Below are 14,535 nucleotides of genomic sequence, written 5' to 3'. Positions count from 1 at the left end.
TTGGCCAACAAAGAATTGAATTCTCTTCTCTTCTCTTCTCTTCTCTTCTCTTCTCTTCTCTTTTCTCTTCTCTTCTCTTCTCTTCTCTTCTCTTCTCTTCTCTTCTCTTCTCTTCTCTTCTCTTCTCCTCTTCTCTTCTATTCTATTCTATTCTATTCTAGTTTTTCGCTGAGCCCTCAAGACCCTGCTCTTCCGACAGGCAGGGCTATCTTTGTAAAGTAGTTTTAAATTCGGAGTTTTAAATTTTTGGGTTTTTAACGAAACTTGGCTGTAAATGTAATAATTTTTAAATTTAATTGGGATTTGTATTGTGTTTTTTACTTGGCTGTGCACCGCCTCGAGTCCTTCGGGAGAGGGGCGGTATAGAAATAAAATTATCTATTCTATTCTATTCTATTCTATTCTATTCTATTCTATTCTATTCTATTCTATTCTATTCTATTCTATTCTATTCTATTCTATTCTATTCTTAAAGTTCTCAGCTTAGTGTTTCTGTGAGTAAACTCAACCGATAAGAATCATCTAAGCTACTTAAGAATAGAAGAAGCTTCCTGGATGAAAAGTGAAACGTTTTCAAGGAAAAAAAATCAAGAAAGTACAGTTGCCTTTTGGAAGAAGTATTTTTGGAACAAAAGGAGCCTGGATGATGAAGAATCTCCATAGAACTAAGCTACTTACTTTTCTTCTTCTACACTTGGTGGAACCAGCATCATCAAGTATTCACTGTGGAGAAAGAAGAAGGAATATGGATTTGCCTTGAGAAAGGAACACAACAAAATTGTCATTAGAAACCAGTAGAAGGTAGCTGGTTTAGTCATCTGAAAGAAATCCAAGCCAATCAAATGCATAAAATGTGGGGCATCTGGTCCTGCGTTTTTCTAAGCAACAATATTGACAATGGTCTTGCAAGAGGAATGGTGGCTCGGCATCTTGGCATCTCCTCATTAGCAGCCCAAGTGATCTTGGGGGGGAAAGTGGACTGGATTTCAATTATTTATCTTCTCCCCTTTCCTCACCTTGGCGATTTAATTAATTCCGTGTTCCCAGCCATGCTGTGACCTTGGCTGAATAAATACTGGCGCTCGTGCTCGGAACGGCTATCCTAGGAGAAACAGAAGAGGAAGAGCCATGGATTCCACCAGCTTTAATGGACATTTCACAACTATTGCATGAAAATATACAGGCAGGAGCTAAGCTTAAACTGTTTTTTTCCTGTTCAGGAAAAAGAAGAAGAGTTTTAGGAAGGAGGAGGGAAGAACAAAGGAAGGAGGGAAGAAAGAAAATAGGGAAGGAAGGGAAAGGGAACGGAAGGAAAAGGAAAGAGAAAGGGAAACGAAAGGAGGGAGGGAGGGGAGGGAGGGAAAGGGAAAGGGAAAGGAAGGGAAAGGAAGGGGAGGGGAAGGGAAAGGGAAACGAAAGGAGGGAGGGAGGGCAGGGAAGGAAAGGGAAAGGAAAGGGAGGGGAAGGGAAGGGAAACAAAAGGAGGGAGGGAGGGCAGGGAGGGAAAGGGAAAGGGAAAGGAAGGGAAAGGAAAGGGAAACAAAAGGAGGGAGGGAGGGCAGGGAGGGAAAGGGAAAGGGAAAGGAAGGGAAAGGAAAGGAAAGGAAAGGAAAGGGAGGGGAAGGGAAACGAAAGGAGGGAGGGAGGGCAGGGAGGGAAAGGGAAAGGGAAAGGGAAAGGAAGGGAAAGGAAAGGGAAACGAAAGGAGGGAGGGAGGGCAGAGAGGGAAAGGGAAAGGGAAAGGGAAAGGAAGGGAAAGGAAAGGAAAGGAAAGGAAAGGAAAGGAAAGGAAAGGAAAGGAAAGGAAGGGGAAAGGAAGGGAAGGAAGGGAAGGGAAGGGAAGGGAAGGGAAGGGAAGGGAAGGGAAAGGAAAGGAAAGGAAAGGAAAGGAAAGGAAAGGAAAGGAAAGGAAAGGAAAGGGAAGGAAAGGAAGGGGAAAGGAAGGGAAGGAAGGGAAGGAAAGGGAAGGGAAGGGAAGGGAAGGGAAGGGAAAGGGAAGGGAAGGGAAGGGAAGGGAAAGGAAAGGAAAGGAAAGGAAAGGAAAGGAAAGGAAAGGAAGGGGAAAGGAAGGGAAGGGAAGGAAGGGAAAGGAAAGGAAAGGAAAGGAAAGGAAAGGAAAGGAAAAAGGAAAAAGGAAAAAGGAAAAGGATCATGGACTATTTGGAACTGACACCTATTTCTTTTCCCCTCTGTAATCAACTGTCATGAAGCTGTCATAGTTTTAATAATTCTCACAGGGGAAGAAGATCTGGAAAACCAAGATCTCTTACCATCAGATTGTATATAAAACTGGGGAGGGGGGAAATCAAATCAGCTTCTTTAGCAGACCATTTCTGCAGATGTAATAACACACTGGCTGAGTTTGCCGTTTGTGTGAGACCACCTATTGTTAGCAACGGTTAGCAGGGGCCAGCAACTTCTAGCCATAATGCCACACGAGATCCTCAAATCCCCTTTCCTCATCCTTAGAACCATATTCCTGAAAATGACCAGCAGTTCCTTAACATGTTGGAAGTAGGAAACACACCCAAAGTGGAACAAAGTTGCTTCTTGTTGTTGTTTTAAGAAAAAGTAAACCTCTCGATAACCAGGATAAAAAAAGGGGAATTTTTAGCTCCACCCTTATAAATGATCTGGCTCCACCCACTGTGGTCCTTTCTTCCTTTGCCAAAAATATTGTGTCACTTTTGCCCCTAAAAGTTTACGCCCTCCAAACTGTTCCTTAAACCCCATTAATGATATATTCAACAAACTAGCATTAAACAAACCATAGTTTAATGCGCTGCGCAAACACAAGTCCTGGAAACCTACCTTCAAACCGTAATAATGGAGGTGAACCCAATGCTCTTCTGCTTGTCTTTTCTGCAGGAATTCGTAAGACTGAACTCGCCGCTGGCGGGCCTGCTCCGACTCTGGCCGGGAGAACCTCACCTGAAAAAGAGACCTTCCTGTTATTATGCGATACGATAAGAATTCCCAATGAGATGAGGAACAGGCGAAGATCTTCTCTTTCAAAGAATGGACACCTCCTTTGTCTAACACAAGGATCTGCAACTTTAAACACTCAAAGAGCCATTTGGATCCGTTTCCCACAGAAAAGAAAATACCGGGAGCCACAAAACCCTTCCCGTGCCTGGCTATTTCTTGAGTGGCCACAAAACTAACATATTAAATGTTCTGTTTTCTTCTGAAACTTTTCTTTTCTTGGGTTTATCCATGGTTGGCCTACCGGGGGTTGAAAAGCTCAATAAATCTTGTGCTGGCGGGTGTCGCACATTGGCGGTTGTGACGCATGTTTTGAGTGACAGGGAGCCACAGCAGAGGGGTGAAAGAGCCACATGTGGCTCCAGAGCTGCAGGTTGCTGACCCCTGCTCTAACAGAAACCAAAAGAAAGAATTGAGTGATACTGAATTCAAAAATGACTCCCAAATGACTCTGGGCAGTTTAGCACTAGAACCAATATATATATATATATATATAATAAAAAATAATAAAAAAAAGCAAGTCATTTATATATATATGTATGTATGTATGTATGTATCTTAAAAAGTAAAAAAAATGTCACAGGCTGGAAGAGCATAATAATAATAATAAAAAAAAAAGCAAGTCATTTTCCCAAAACAAAACAAAATTTATTGTCGTCGTACGTCAAGGACTACACCTGTACTAACTGGTTGCCAAGAACCCGAATTTTGCTCACGGGACTGTGAGAGGAAGCTGCGAGAGTTGTAAACAGTGAGGACCGGTCCATCAGTCACTTTTTTGGTGCAGCTTGGAATGGTCACTAAACAAACAGTTGTAAGTCGAGGACTACCTCTATATTCCTGGGAGTTAAGACAGGCATCAGAGAACATCTTGACGTACCGTGATTTGCTTGACGTCTTCCTCAGCCTCATCCTGGGAAGAGTCCCCATCTGTGATGAGAAAAAGGTGGGTATTAAAGAGAAAGCATCTTAACAGCCAATAGTTGCTGCATGTGGGAACGTACACAAACCTAGATAAATTATCAGAGCTGCAAAAGAAACGTGGGAAAATAGCCTGTTTTACCCCATATTGGGAAATTGGCTGAATTTAGAATGCCAATAAGATGGATGTTTGCAGCAGAAATCTGATTAGCAACAGCACTTAAGACTTATATACTGCTTCACAGTGCTTTTACAGCACTCTCTAAGCGGTTTACAGAATCAGCATATCTCCCCCAACAATCTGGCTCCTCATTTTACCGACCTCAGAAGGATGGAAGGCTGAGTCAACCTTGAGCCTGTCAGAATTGAATTCCTGGCAGAAGGCAATCTGCAATATTGCATTCTGATAGATAGGTAAGATGGATGGATGGATGGGTGGGTGGGTGGGTGGGTACATGAAGAAGAAGAAGGAGGAGAAGAAGAAGAAGAAGAAGGAGAAGAAGAGGAGGAGGAGGAGGAGGAGAAGGGGGAGGAAAAGGAGGAGGAAGAAGAAGAAGAAGAAGAAGAAGAAGAAGAAGAAGAAGAAGAAGAAGAAGAAGAAGAAGAAGAAGAGGAGGAGGAGGAGGAGGAGGAGGAGGAGGAGGAGGAGGAGGAGGAGGAGGAGGAAGGAGGAGGAGGAGGAAGGAGGAGGAGGAGGAGGAGGAGGAGGAGGAGGAGGAGGAGGAGGAGGAGGAGGAGGAGGAGGAGGAGGAGGAGGAGGAGGAGGAGGAGGAGGAGGAAGTTGCCGGGGCGTTAATAACGTGGAGACGAAACCCCGGAGAAACAAGGGTTTGAGGTAAAAAGTCCTAGACCCGAAGAATTCTGGGAGTTGAAGTCCTCCCCCATTTTGGCCGGGGAATTCTGGGCACTGAAACCTATACATGCTAGCTGAGGAATTCTGGGAGCCTTCTAGCATTAAGAGATAGGCTGTAAAGGCTATAAATCCTGCTTAAAACACAGCCAGCCATTTTAAACACGGAAGCTGGCAATCTTCTCAGACCCAAATACAGAGAAGATGGCGTCCTACTTACGCTCGGTAGCAGCTTCGCGTTCTCGGTATTTTGCATCCGCTTTGTCCAAGTAGGCAAAACTTGGCCGCATTTGCAGGATCCCATGCAACGGAGTCAAGTGAAGCTCCCCTGCAACAGAATAAAGCAGGTTTTTTTAAAAAAAGAGAAATAGTAGAGACTAGATCTAAAACAGCATTTTTCTAGCCCAACAATTTTAAGACGTGCGGACTCCAACTCCCAGAATTCCCCAGCGGGTATTGCTGGCTGAGGAGAGGAAGTCCATGCATGCTGGCTAGTGAATTCTGGATTTTAAAGTCCATTCATACAGGCTGAGAAATTCTGGGAGTTGAAGTCCACTATGCTGGCTGGGGAATTCTGGGCACTGGAATCCATGCATGCTGGCTGAGGAATTCTGGGAGTTGAAGTCCACCATTGAGGAATTCAGGATTTTAGAATCCATTCATACAGGCTGATGAATTCTGGGAGTTGAAGTCTACCTATGCTGGCTGAGGAATTCTGGGAGTTGAAGTCCACTATGCTGGCTGGGGAATTCTGGGCACTGGAATCCATGCATGCTGGCTGAGGAATTCTGGGAGCTGAAGTCCACCGGTTGAGGAATTCTAGATTTTAGAATCCATTCATACAGGCTGAGGAATTCTGGGAGTTGAAGTCTACCTATGCTGGCTGAGGAATTCTGGGAGCTGAAGTCCACCGGTTGAGGAATTCTAGATTTTAGAATCCATTCCTACAGGCTGAGGAATTCTGGGAGTTGAAGTCTACCTATGCTGGCTGAGGAATTCTGGGAGCTGAAGTCCACCGGTTGAGGAATTCTGGATTTTAGAATCCATTCATATAGGCTGAGGAATTCTGGGAGCTGAAGTCCACCTATGCTGGCTGAGGAATTCTGGGAGTTGAAGAAAACACATTCTAAAGTTGGTGAGGGGAGAAACCGTGCTCTAAAACATAGGCAACCCTTGGAGAGACAGAGTTTGGGTGGACTGACAAAACAAAGATTTTCCGTCAGGTAGAAAGGCGGTAAACTAGGCAGCTACATTCACACGACCTGCTAAAACCTGGTTAGATATTGAAGGGGTTGAAGGCGTCCTACAAACGCAGCTGTTTAGAAACTTATGAAAATACAGCCTGTGAATTAACTCCTTTGCTAGCTTGGATGCTGTTTTTCATGCCCTCAATTTTGCACCAGAAATCCGAAGATTTTAAGGGCTTTTTCTTTTTTTTAATAGTTTATTTTGGAAAACCACAAAGGCCGGTGGGTATAACAACTCACCTCTTTTGTAGATAGCAGCAGCGTATCGTGAAATGTTGCTGGTGGTTTGCGAGGAGCAGAAAGTCTGCTTGTCCATCAACTTCCTGGAAAATATGGAAGACAGGATTTCAGTGAAAAGGCATGTGGGAATGAGCTTGGTAGACCGGGAGAAGAGATAACGGTCGGATAAGAGAGGATATAGCCTGCAAGTTGTATAAAGGGTGAACAAAGAAGCCCAGATGGGACCCTCCCTAACTTCTCAGGCTGTAAAATGGGGGGAAGGCGAGGGAAATTTGTACTTTCAGATTGGCAAGATTCTATTAATGTAGCGTTTGGAAGCCATATTAGGCCGGAAGCTCCAATGCTGCCAATTCTACAATAAATTCTACAATAAAGTAGAATGAAGTCATCAGGTCGTTTTTCCTGTCTGGTCCATTTGGTAAGAGATGACACTCAAAAATAAGAGCCTTGGTGGCGCAGCAGACTAAAGCGCTGTTAAGTAACACCAGCTGCCTGCAATTACTGCGAGTTCAAATGTCACCAGGCTCAAAGTTGACTCAGCCTTCCATCCTTCCGAGATAGGTAAAATGAGCACCCGGATTGTGGGGGCAATAAGCTGACTTTGTATAAAAAAGAACAGCGCTTAGGGGGGTCCGAAAGCCCTACTAAGCAGGTATATACAAAAGTATGAAGGCTATTGCTTAACGCATTGTAAGCTGCCCTGAGTCTCCGGAGAAGGGCGGCATATAAATCGAACCAATAAATAAATAAACAAACAAACAAACAAACAAACAAACAAACAAGTAAGTAAGTCTATTTTAATGCAAAGAAGGACTAGGAGGGACATGACAGCAGTCTTCCAATATCTCAGGGGCTGCCACAAAGAAGAGGGAGTCAAGCTATTCTCCAAAGCACCTTAAGGCAAGATAAGAAGCAACGGATGGAAACTAAACAAGGAGAGAACCAACCTAGAACTAAGGAGAAATTTCCTGACAGTTAGAACAATGAATCAGTGGAACAACTTGCCTCCAGAAGTTGTGAATGCTCCAACACCGGAGGTTTTTAAGAAGAGGTTGGATAACCATTTGTCTTAAGTGGTGTAGGGTTTCTTGCCTAAGCAGGGGATTGGACTAGAAGACCTCCAAGGTCCCTTCCAACTCTGCTATTGTGTATTAACCTGCCAATCAAAAAACCCTGGCAAAGGTGGGGATTCCACCCAGCTGAACCCAGGCATCAATGCAAAGGCAATACTTACGAAGAGTAAGTGTTGGTCTCATCCGTACAGGTGCCATCTACGTTGAGGGCAATCTGTTCCCCTTTGCTACGACAGTAGTTGGAATTCGAAGTGTCAATGGCCATTTCCAGTTCAACCTGAACAAGAGCAGATGGGTGGATCAGCTCAGCAGAGTGAGTAAATGCAACCATTCATAAAAACTAAGAGAGAGAAAAAAATTAGGTGCCGAATTTGATAAAAATGAGACACAGGCTGGGTGTCAATTCGCAAAGCATCCCTGGCCTGCTCTGGAGTTGCCATAGGCAGGGGGGATGGGAAAACCAACTCTGCAGCTGCGACGAGGCAGCACGTCAGTCAAAACAAAAGCACATTCCAGCCATATATCTGTCAAGGTAGTCTCCGCGGTTACCCACAGTGGCCGGAGGGGAGTGATCTCTACAACCCGCAAAATTGCTTCATTGGAGAATGTGACTGATGACACACCTTGGGGGGGAGAGGGAAACAGGGTCAGAGCTGGAAGGTAAATTACGTGGGGTCAGAGTTGGCTTCTCTTAGAATGTGCCAACATGAAGCTCCTAATAAATAACTGGATTTCTTTTGAAGCTTGGCTTGAGGCTCATGATTTAATTAAGGCATTGATCGGAACCCTGACACTGCGTATTTAAGTAGCAAATTGGGTATATTAAACCCTGGAGGAATCAATACATTTTTCCTTTTAAATAATAATTTTATTCAAGATCAGATTTAAAGAGATAAAAACTAATACAAATTTAAAAAATAATAATAATACAAAATAGAAAAAGCACGAAAAGTAAAAAAATATATATCTTGCGAGATCCGGCCATGAATGGTGTGCATGGACTTTTAATGTTTTTTTAAAATTTTTTTAATAATTTTTCTATGTTCTTTGTTGTATTATTTTTTGCTGTAAGCCACCCAGAGTCCCTTGGGAGTTGGGCGGCATAGAAATTTGATAAATTAAATTAAATTAAATATATAACGAATCCAAAGAAAAATAGAAAACGAAAAAGATAATGATGCCAAAGAAAATAAACATATAAAGAAATGATTTCCCCTTTATCAGTACAAGTATAAACATTAGTAACGTATCCCTCTCACTTAAAATACAACAAATGATCTCTTGTTATATCCCATCTTTTTATTTATACACAAATCCTTAAAATCTCGTCCTTCAGTCCTGGCTAGCAAAAGTCTATGAAAGTTATCGCAGATCACAAATGTTATCAATTTTAACCTAGAAGAAATAAGCCTTTGAGAAAGAGAGTTGAATCAATTTAAATAATGCTTGGTTTGATCAAGAGAATCCAAGTTGTTGTTGTTTTTTGGAAAAGTTAAGACTGGGAATTTCATCGCCGCTATGGCGACACACAGCTGGGCTTAGTGAAAAAACCACAATAGCTTTTGCTTGGTCTTGGCCAAACACTTCAAATGAAACAAGTTACTCCGGTTGCAAACCCATAGTTGTTGTCTCTACATGTTCCATCAACTCACCCCATTAGATGTGCTTCATCAAGTACAGTAGTGGCCAAAATTGTGGAAACCTTTTGGGAAAAGCGTATTTTTGAGGTTTGATGGCTAATAAAACCACTTTTTTTTTTTGGGAGTTTCAAGATAATCCTATTCCACTGCTGGAATGGCCTGGGAATAGCCCAGACCTTCACCCAATGGAAAATCTATGGAGCCGTCTAAAAAAACTTGTTAGTCAGAAGTGACCCGGCAATAAAACCCAGTTAATAGAAGGCAATCATTCAATCTTGGTTTCACATAACAGCTGCAGAACTAAAAGACGTGGTTCACTCCATGGGAAGATGTTGTAAGGCCATAATTCATGCTAAAGGTTACCCAACGAAGTATTAACTGACATGGGGATCATTTTTGTATATCTTGTTTTTTTCTACATGTTTCACTTTTCTTCTTTATACTGTAACTGCTATTCTAATAGCAAATCCTTCATGAAAGTTATTGCATTAACATTCTTGATTAAATTATCTTTCCATTGATATATAATTTTATGGTACTACTCCCCCCAAAAAGTGATGTTGTTAGCTAGTTTTAGAAAATACACTTTTCCCAAAAGGTTTCCGCAATTTTGGCCACTAATGTAGCTTTATAAGCAAGCCATGGCTTAATGAAAAATATTAGGTACCAATTCTAAGTACCAAAGTTAAATTGTATTCAGTTATTTCCAAACAAACCTTTACTATCTTTTAGCCATCATGTCAGGGTTGAACAATCTCAAATCTTTACGTATTTTGCATTATATAATTTATTTCAATCCTTCGTTATTGCCTGTTCTGGCCAGAACAAGGTATAAACGATAATCCAAAAATATAGGAAGAACAGATTTTCTGCCCTGACACCATATTAGCCCAGCAAGAAAGTAAAATTTCTAATAACAGTGGAATAACAGATTCTTAAGAAAGGTTTAACCAGATAGTTTCTCCCCACTGTTAAAACTTTATCTTAGTTTTGAAACCACCTCTTAAATTTTTTAAAAACGTTTTTAAAGCAGCATCTAACCTTCTGTTGCTTCGGTTTGATCTTCGCCGAGAGATGAGTAACCTCATTGTAAGTCATCGAAGCCGGACGAATAGGATACTGCAACAAATCAAGATGCAACTTCAGTTAGCTTTTTAAAAGACTCCTTCAGCGGTTTTCTTTTTTTAACAACAACAAAAAAAAACTTGTATGAAAAAAAAAATACCTGGAACAGATAGAGTTTTTCCGACAGGCTTTTAGCCAGATAGACATCAATCTAGCAAAAAAAGACAGAAGGCATATTTCAAGATTATTTTTATATATTTTTCCGGATCTTTGATTCTGACCCATGGTAAAGTATCTCGCCCAAACTTGCAATTCAAAAGGACAAATCGGGTGTAACAAAACAACTAAAAAAAAATAAAAATGACGCACTGATATAAAAAGGAAGGCAATACATAATAAATGTGAAGCCTGTTTTTCCTGAAATGCAAGAAAGCTGGCATAATAATTGAAGCAAGGAGTTTGAAAGGTATTCAGCTAAAAAAATATTTCATTTAAAAAGGATGCTTTATTTGAAAATGAAGATCTCCGCAAAAGAAGAGATTGGTATGTAATTACAGAGGGGTGGATTTGACAAGATAAAGCAGTTTTCAGTTAGAATAGAATAGAATAGAATAGAATAGAATAGAATAGAATAGAATAGAATAGAATGAGGGAGGGAGGGAAGGAAGGAAGGAAGGAAGGAAGGAAGGAAGGAAGGAAGGAAGAAAGGAAGAAAGAAAGAAAGAAAGAAAGAAAGAAAGAAAGAAAGAAAGAAAGAAAGAAAGAAAGAAAGAAAGAAAGAAAGAAAGAAAGAAAGAAAGAAAATTCTTTATTGGCCAAGTGTGGTTGGACATACAAGGAATTTGTCTTTGGTGCATATGCTCTCAGTGTACATAAAAGAAAAGATACGTTCGAGCTTCATCTTAATTTTTCACTCTGAAATTACAACGAATATTAACTTTGCACCACAAAACAGTGATCAATGATAAAACAGATAACCTGGGAGAAAAACCTTACTACTGATAGTCCTCGATTTATGACAACCAGGACCAGAAGGCGGTTATTAAGCGAGCCATGCCAGATTTTACCATCTTTTTTAAGCATGGTTGTTAAGCGAATCAGTGCAGTTGTTAAGCGAATCGGACGGTTGTTAAACAAATCGGCTTCCTTCACTGAGTTTGCTTCTCAGAAACCAGCTGGGAAGATCGCAAATGAGAGATCACATGATCCCGGGACATGCAAAATCATAAATGTTGGTTCCCAAGTGACCGAATTTTGACCCCAGGGATGCTGCAACGGTCATAAGTGCGAGGATTAGTTGCAAGTCACTTTTTTCAGCGCTGTCGTAACTGCGAATGGCTGCTACACGAATATGTTGTAAGTCAAGGGATATAGATGTATATTTTCTATGGGAGGAAAAGCCACAATAGATACTAAAGAAGATTTTATTTTTTTTAAAAAAAAAAATTCACTACTTGCCTCTTGTATAATAGGGTCATCTTCCTCATTGGCCATAGTAGCATTGGAAGAAAATTAGCTTTGCGTTAACCTGAAACAAAACACACAATCACCACAATTCTGATCTCTTCACTGGATTCAAACAAAGCTTTAACATAAAAAGGCAACCAACAACACACAGGCAGTTCTCGATTTACGACCATAACCGAGCCCAACATTTCTGTTGCTAAGCGAGACATTGGTTAAGGGAGTTTTGCCCCGTTTTACGAGCTTCCTTGCCAGGTTGTTAAGTGAATCTGGCTTCCCATTTGACTCCGCTTATCAGAAGGTCGCAAAAGGGGAATTACGTGACCCCGGCATACTGCAATAAATAAATCCATCGTGATAAATATGAGTCGGTTGCCAAGCATCCAAATTTTATTCGCATGACCATGGATGCTGCAGCGGTCGTAACTGTGAAAAACGGTCATAAGTCACTTTTTTTCAGTGCCGTTGTAACGTTGTAAATGGTCACTAAATGAACGGTTGTAAGTCAAGGACTACCTGTGGTTATCCTTTCATTTTCACTTCCATCTTTTGTTGAAAGACACATTGAAAAAAATGATCCTTTTCCTCTCCCAGTTCTTTGTCTTAATTTTCTTCCTCTTCTATTGATTTCAAGTCATAGATTAGCAACAAGAGCTAGGAACATAAATCACCCGAAAATAGTAAAATAAAAGATTATATTAACAGAATACAATAGTTATTTCCAACACAATAAACAGATTCATAGGTCGAAATCCCTTTTCCTTTCCAATTGTGTATTTTAATAAAAGAGTTCTAGGTTTCAAAAATTATACATTATTACGTATTCAGCTTTTGTTCACTGTGCAGGTAGTCCTCGACTCGGGACAATCCGAGCCCAAAATTCAGGTTGTTAAGCGAGACATTTGTTAAGTGAGCTTTGCCCCATTTTTTTGTACGACTTTTCCCGCCACAGTTGTTAAGCGAATTCACTGCCGTCGATAAGTTAGTAATGTGGCTGTTAAGTGAATCTGTTAAGTGAATCTTTCCCCGTCAAGTTTTGCTTGTCAGGAGGTCGCAAAAGGAGGAATCACATAAAACCCTGGGGACACTTAACACCGTCGTAAATGTGAATCAGTTGTCAAACCTCCGGAACGTAAATCGCCTGAATAACGGGGATACCGCAGTGTGAAAAAAAATATATCCTAAGTCCCTTATTTTCCCCCAGTGGCGTTGTAACTTCGGTCACTAAGCTGAACTGCTGTAAATTCTTCTCTCCTCCTCTTTCCTAAACTATTAATTTTCTTTAAATTTCTCCCATTTCCTATTTGTTTCTTGCTTTCCTATGTAAAACAACCTTTTAAACCATTTTGCATAGTAAACAAGAGAATGGGAATGAATTTTTGAATATTAATCACGACTTGTTTATAGATGTTACAACTATGGTTAAATTGGCTTTTAAAACGGTTTCAAATGTTGGAACTGCTGTAAATTGAGGACTCCCTGTCCTGGTCCCTTTCCCTCTCCACACCAACTTGTGTAACACACAACCACAATCACACACCTTCCCTACCCAAAAAAAATGAGGATCTGCTTCTTGGTTTAAACTTCTCTTGGGCTGAATCCAATGGAAGCAGTGGAATCCTGGATTCCTGGATCCAATGGAATCCTGCTTTTTTTCCCCCCTCCCCAGGCCCTTAGATCAAGGTTGGATGCCAAGCCATCTTTAAACCCGGTTTAAGAATCCGGGTTTGGGAGATCTGGGGCTGATGCAACCTTTTTGCAAACCTTTGCAAGGGATTCAAAGGATGCAACCAGGCTGGATCTCTTCTCTTCCGGGTGGGGGGGAAAGGAGATCCACCCAGGGTTTGGAAAGGCAGAGAGGGGGGGCAGCAAAGGGGTTCTCCCACCCCCCCACCCCAATTTGGACTTTTTAACCTCTGCCATCCAAAGGGGGGCGTCAGGACCCCAACCCACCCTTGCCAGGCCTTGCAAACCAGTTTTTGCAAAAAAAAAGGATGCTTACCGCTTTGGTTGCAATCATGCAATCTAGGATTGGGGGGGTGGAGGAGGAATTGGGGGGGGGGCTTGGATCTGCCAGCCCCCCCAACCTTCTTTCTGAACTGGATTGCAACGTGCAACGCCAAACCCGGGATTCACTCAGCTCGCAGCCATGTTGCGGGAAACTCCTCCAAAGCACGTGGGAAGGGTTTGGGGCCGCCTCCCGTACCCATAATGCTCGCCCCCACCCCGCGGGAAGGGAAGGGAAGGGGCCACCAGGGGGCGCTGCCAGCCTTTGCTTTTTTTTTTTTTCCTCCACGTGTTTTTATATTAGCCAGATCGATTTAGACGTGCACGGTTGCGCGCGTTAGGAGCGCTGGCTCTTTTGCAAAGAAATTCCCCCCCCCCCCACCACTCCTTTTTTATTATTATTTTAAAAAAAGGGATTTTGGCAGCGGTGGGATTCGAACCCACGCCCCCGAAGAGACTGGAGCCTTAATCCAGCGCCTTAGACCGCTCGGCCACGCTACCTTATTGGAGAAAAGAGAAGCTGCACAGGGTATTCATGGCTGCAAAACAAAAATGCATCTATTTTGCTTTTGGCCAATTTTGCACATGCATCTTTTTTTTTTTTTTTTTGCAAAAAACCCACCAGGGGTTGCTAGGTGTCCACTATTTGAGCGGACAGTCCGCTTTTTTTTCCACATTATGTTCACTATTTTTTTTCCCACAAAATAGTGGACATTTTTTTTTATTCAAAAGCTTTACGATGAAATGGTACGTAAGTTTTGCGAGTCAGAATTCCATGAAGTTTTGCGCCACGTTCCAACACGTTGGTTAAGTTTGTTTAATGCGGTCGAAAGACTTTTTTTAAACTGGATACCTCTAAAATCGTATTTTATTCCTCTTGGATCTGATGAGTGCCGTAAGGTTATCTGGAACCTTATTTCGGATCAGGAAAATGAACTCGCAAAGGACGATGAACCAACAATTTCAGAATTGTATTTATATTTCGCGCACTTCTTCATGTCAATAATGCAAGACACCCTACTGAAGCTGGAAAGCAAGAAAAT

General features: G+C 41.8%; 1 protein-coding gene and 1 non-coding gene across 2 annotated transcripts in view; both read right to left on the bottom strand.

Moving 5' to 3' along the window:
• Positions 1–10,232, bottom strand: part of POLR3E (RNA polymerase III subunit E) — a 28,604-nt gene extending 18,372 nt beyond the window's left edge. The window contains exons 1-9 of the mRNA XM_070955461.1: positions 10,182–10,232; positions 9,998–10,075; positions 7,478–7,593; positions 6,244–6,326; positions 4,977–5,084; positions 3,866–3,915; positions 2,812–2,931; positions 1,017–1,102; positions 679–723 (exon numbers count right to left, since the gene is read on the bottom strand). Of these exons, the coding sequence (XP_070811562.1) occupies positions 679–723; positions 1,017–1,102; positions 2,812–2,931; positions 3,866–3,915; positions 4,977–5,084; positions 6,244–6,326; positions 7,478–7,593; positions 9,998–10,054 (665 nt within the window). The 5' untranslated portion in view covers positions 10,055–10,075; positions 10,182–10,232. The remainder of the gene's footprint in view (positions 1–678; positions 724–1,016; positions 1,103–2,811; positions 2,932–3,865; positions 3,916–4,976; positions 5,085–6,243; positions 6,327–7,477; positions 7,594–9,997; positions 10,076–10,181) is intronic.
• Positions 10,233–13,911: 3,679 nt separating this feature from the next.
• TRNAL-AAG (transfer RNA leucine (anticodon AAG)) lies at positions 13,912–13,993 on the bottom strand. The gene has a single exon. It is a non-coding gene; the product is annotated as a tRNA-Leu (tRNA).
• Positions 13,994–14,535: the final 542 nt, after the last annotated feature.

This window comes from Pituophis catenifer, unplaced genomic scaffold, assembly GCF_029215685.1.
Source record: "Pituophis catenifer annectens isolate HBS135680 unplaced genomic scaffold, rPitCat1.0.hap2 SCAF_16, whole genome shotgun sequence".
In the NCBI taxonomy this organism is placed as follows: Eukaryota; Metazoa; Chordata; class Lepidosauria; order Squamata; family Colubridae; genus Pituophis; species Pituophis catenifer.
The sequence above is the reverse complement of the archived record's forward strand: the minus strand, read 5'-3'. Positions and strand labels throughout refer to the sequence as shown.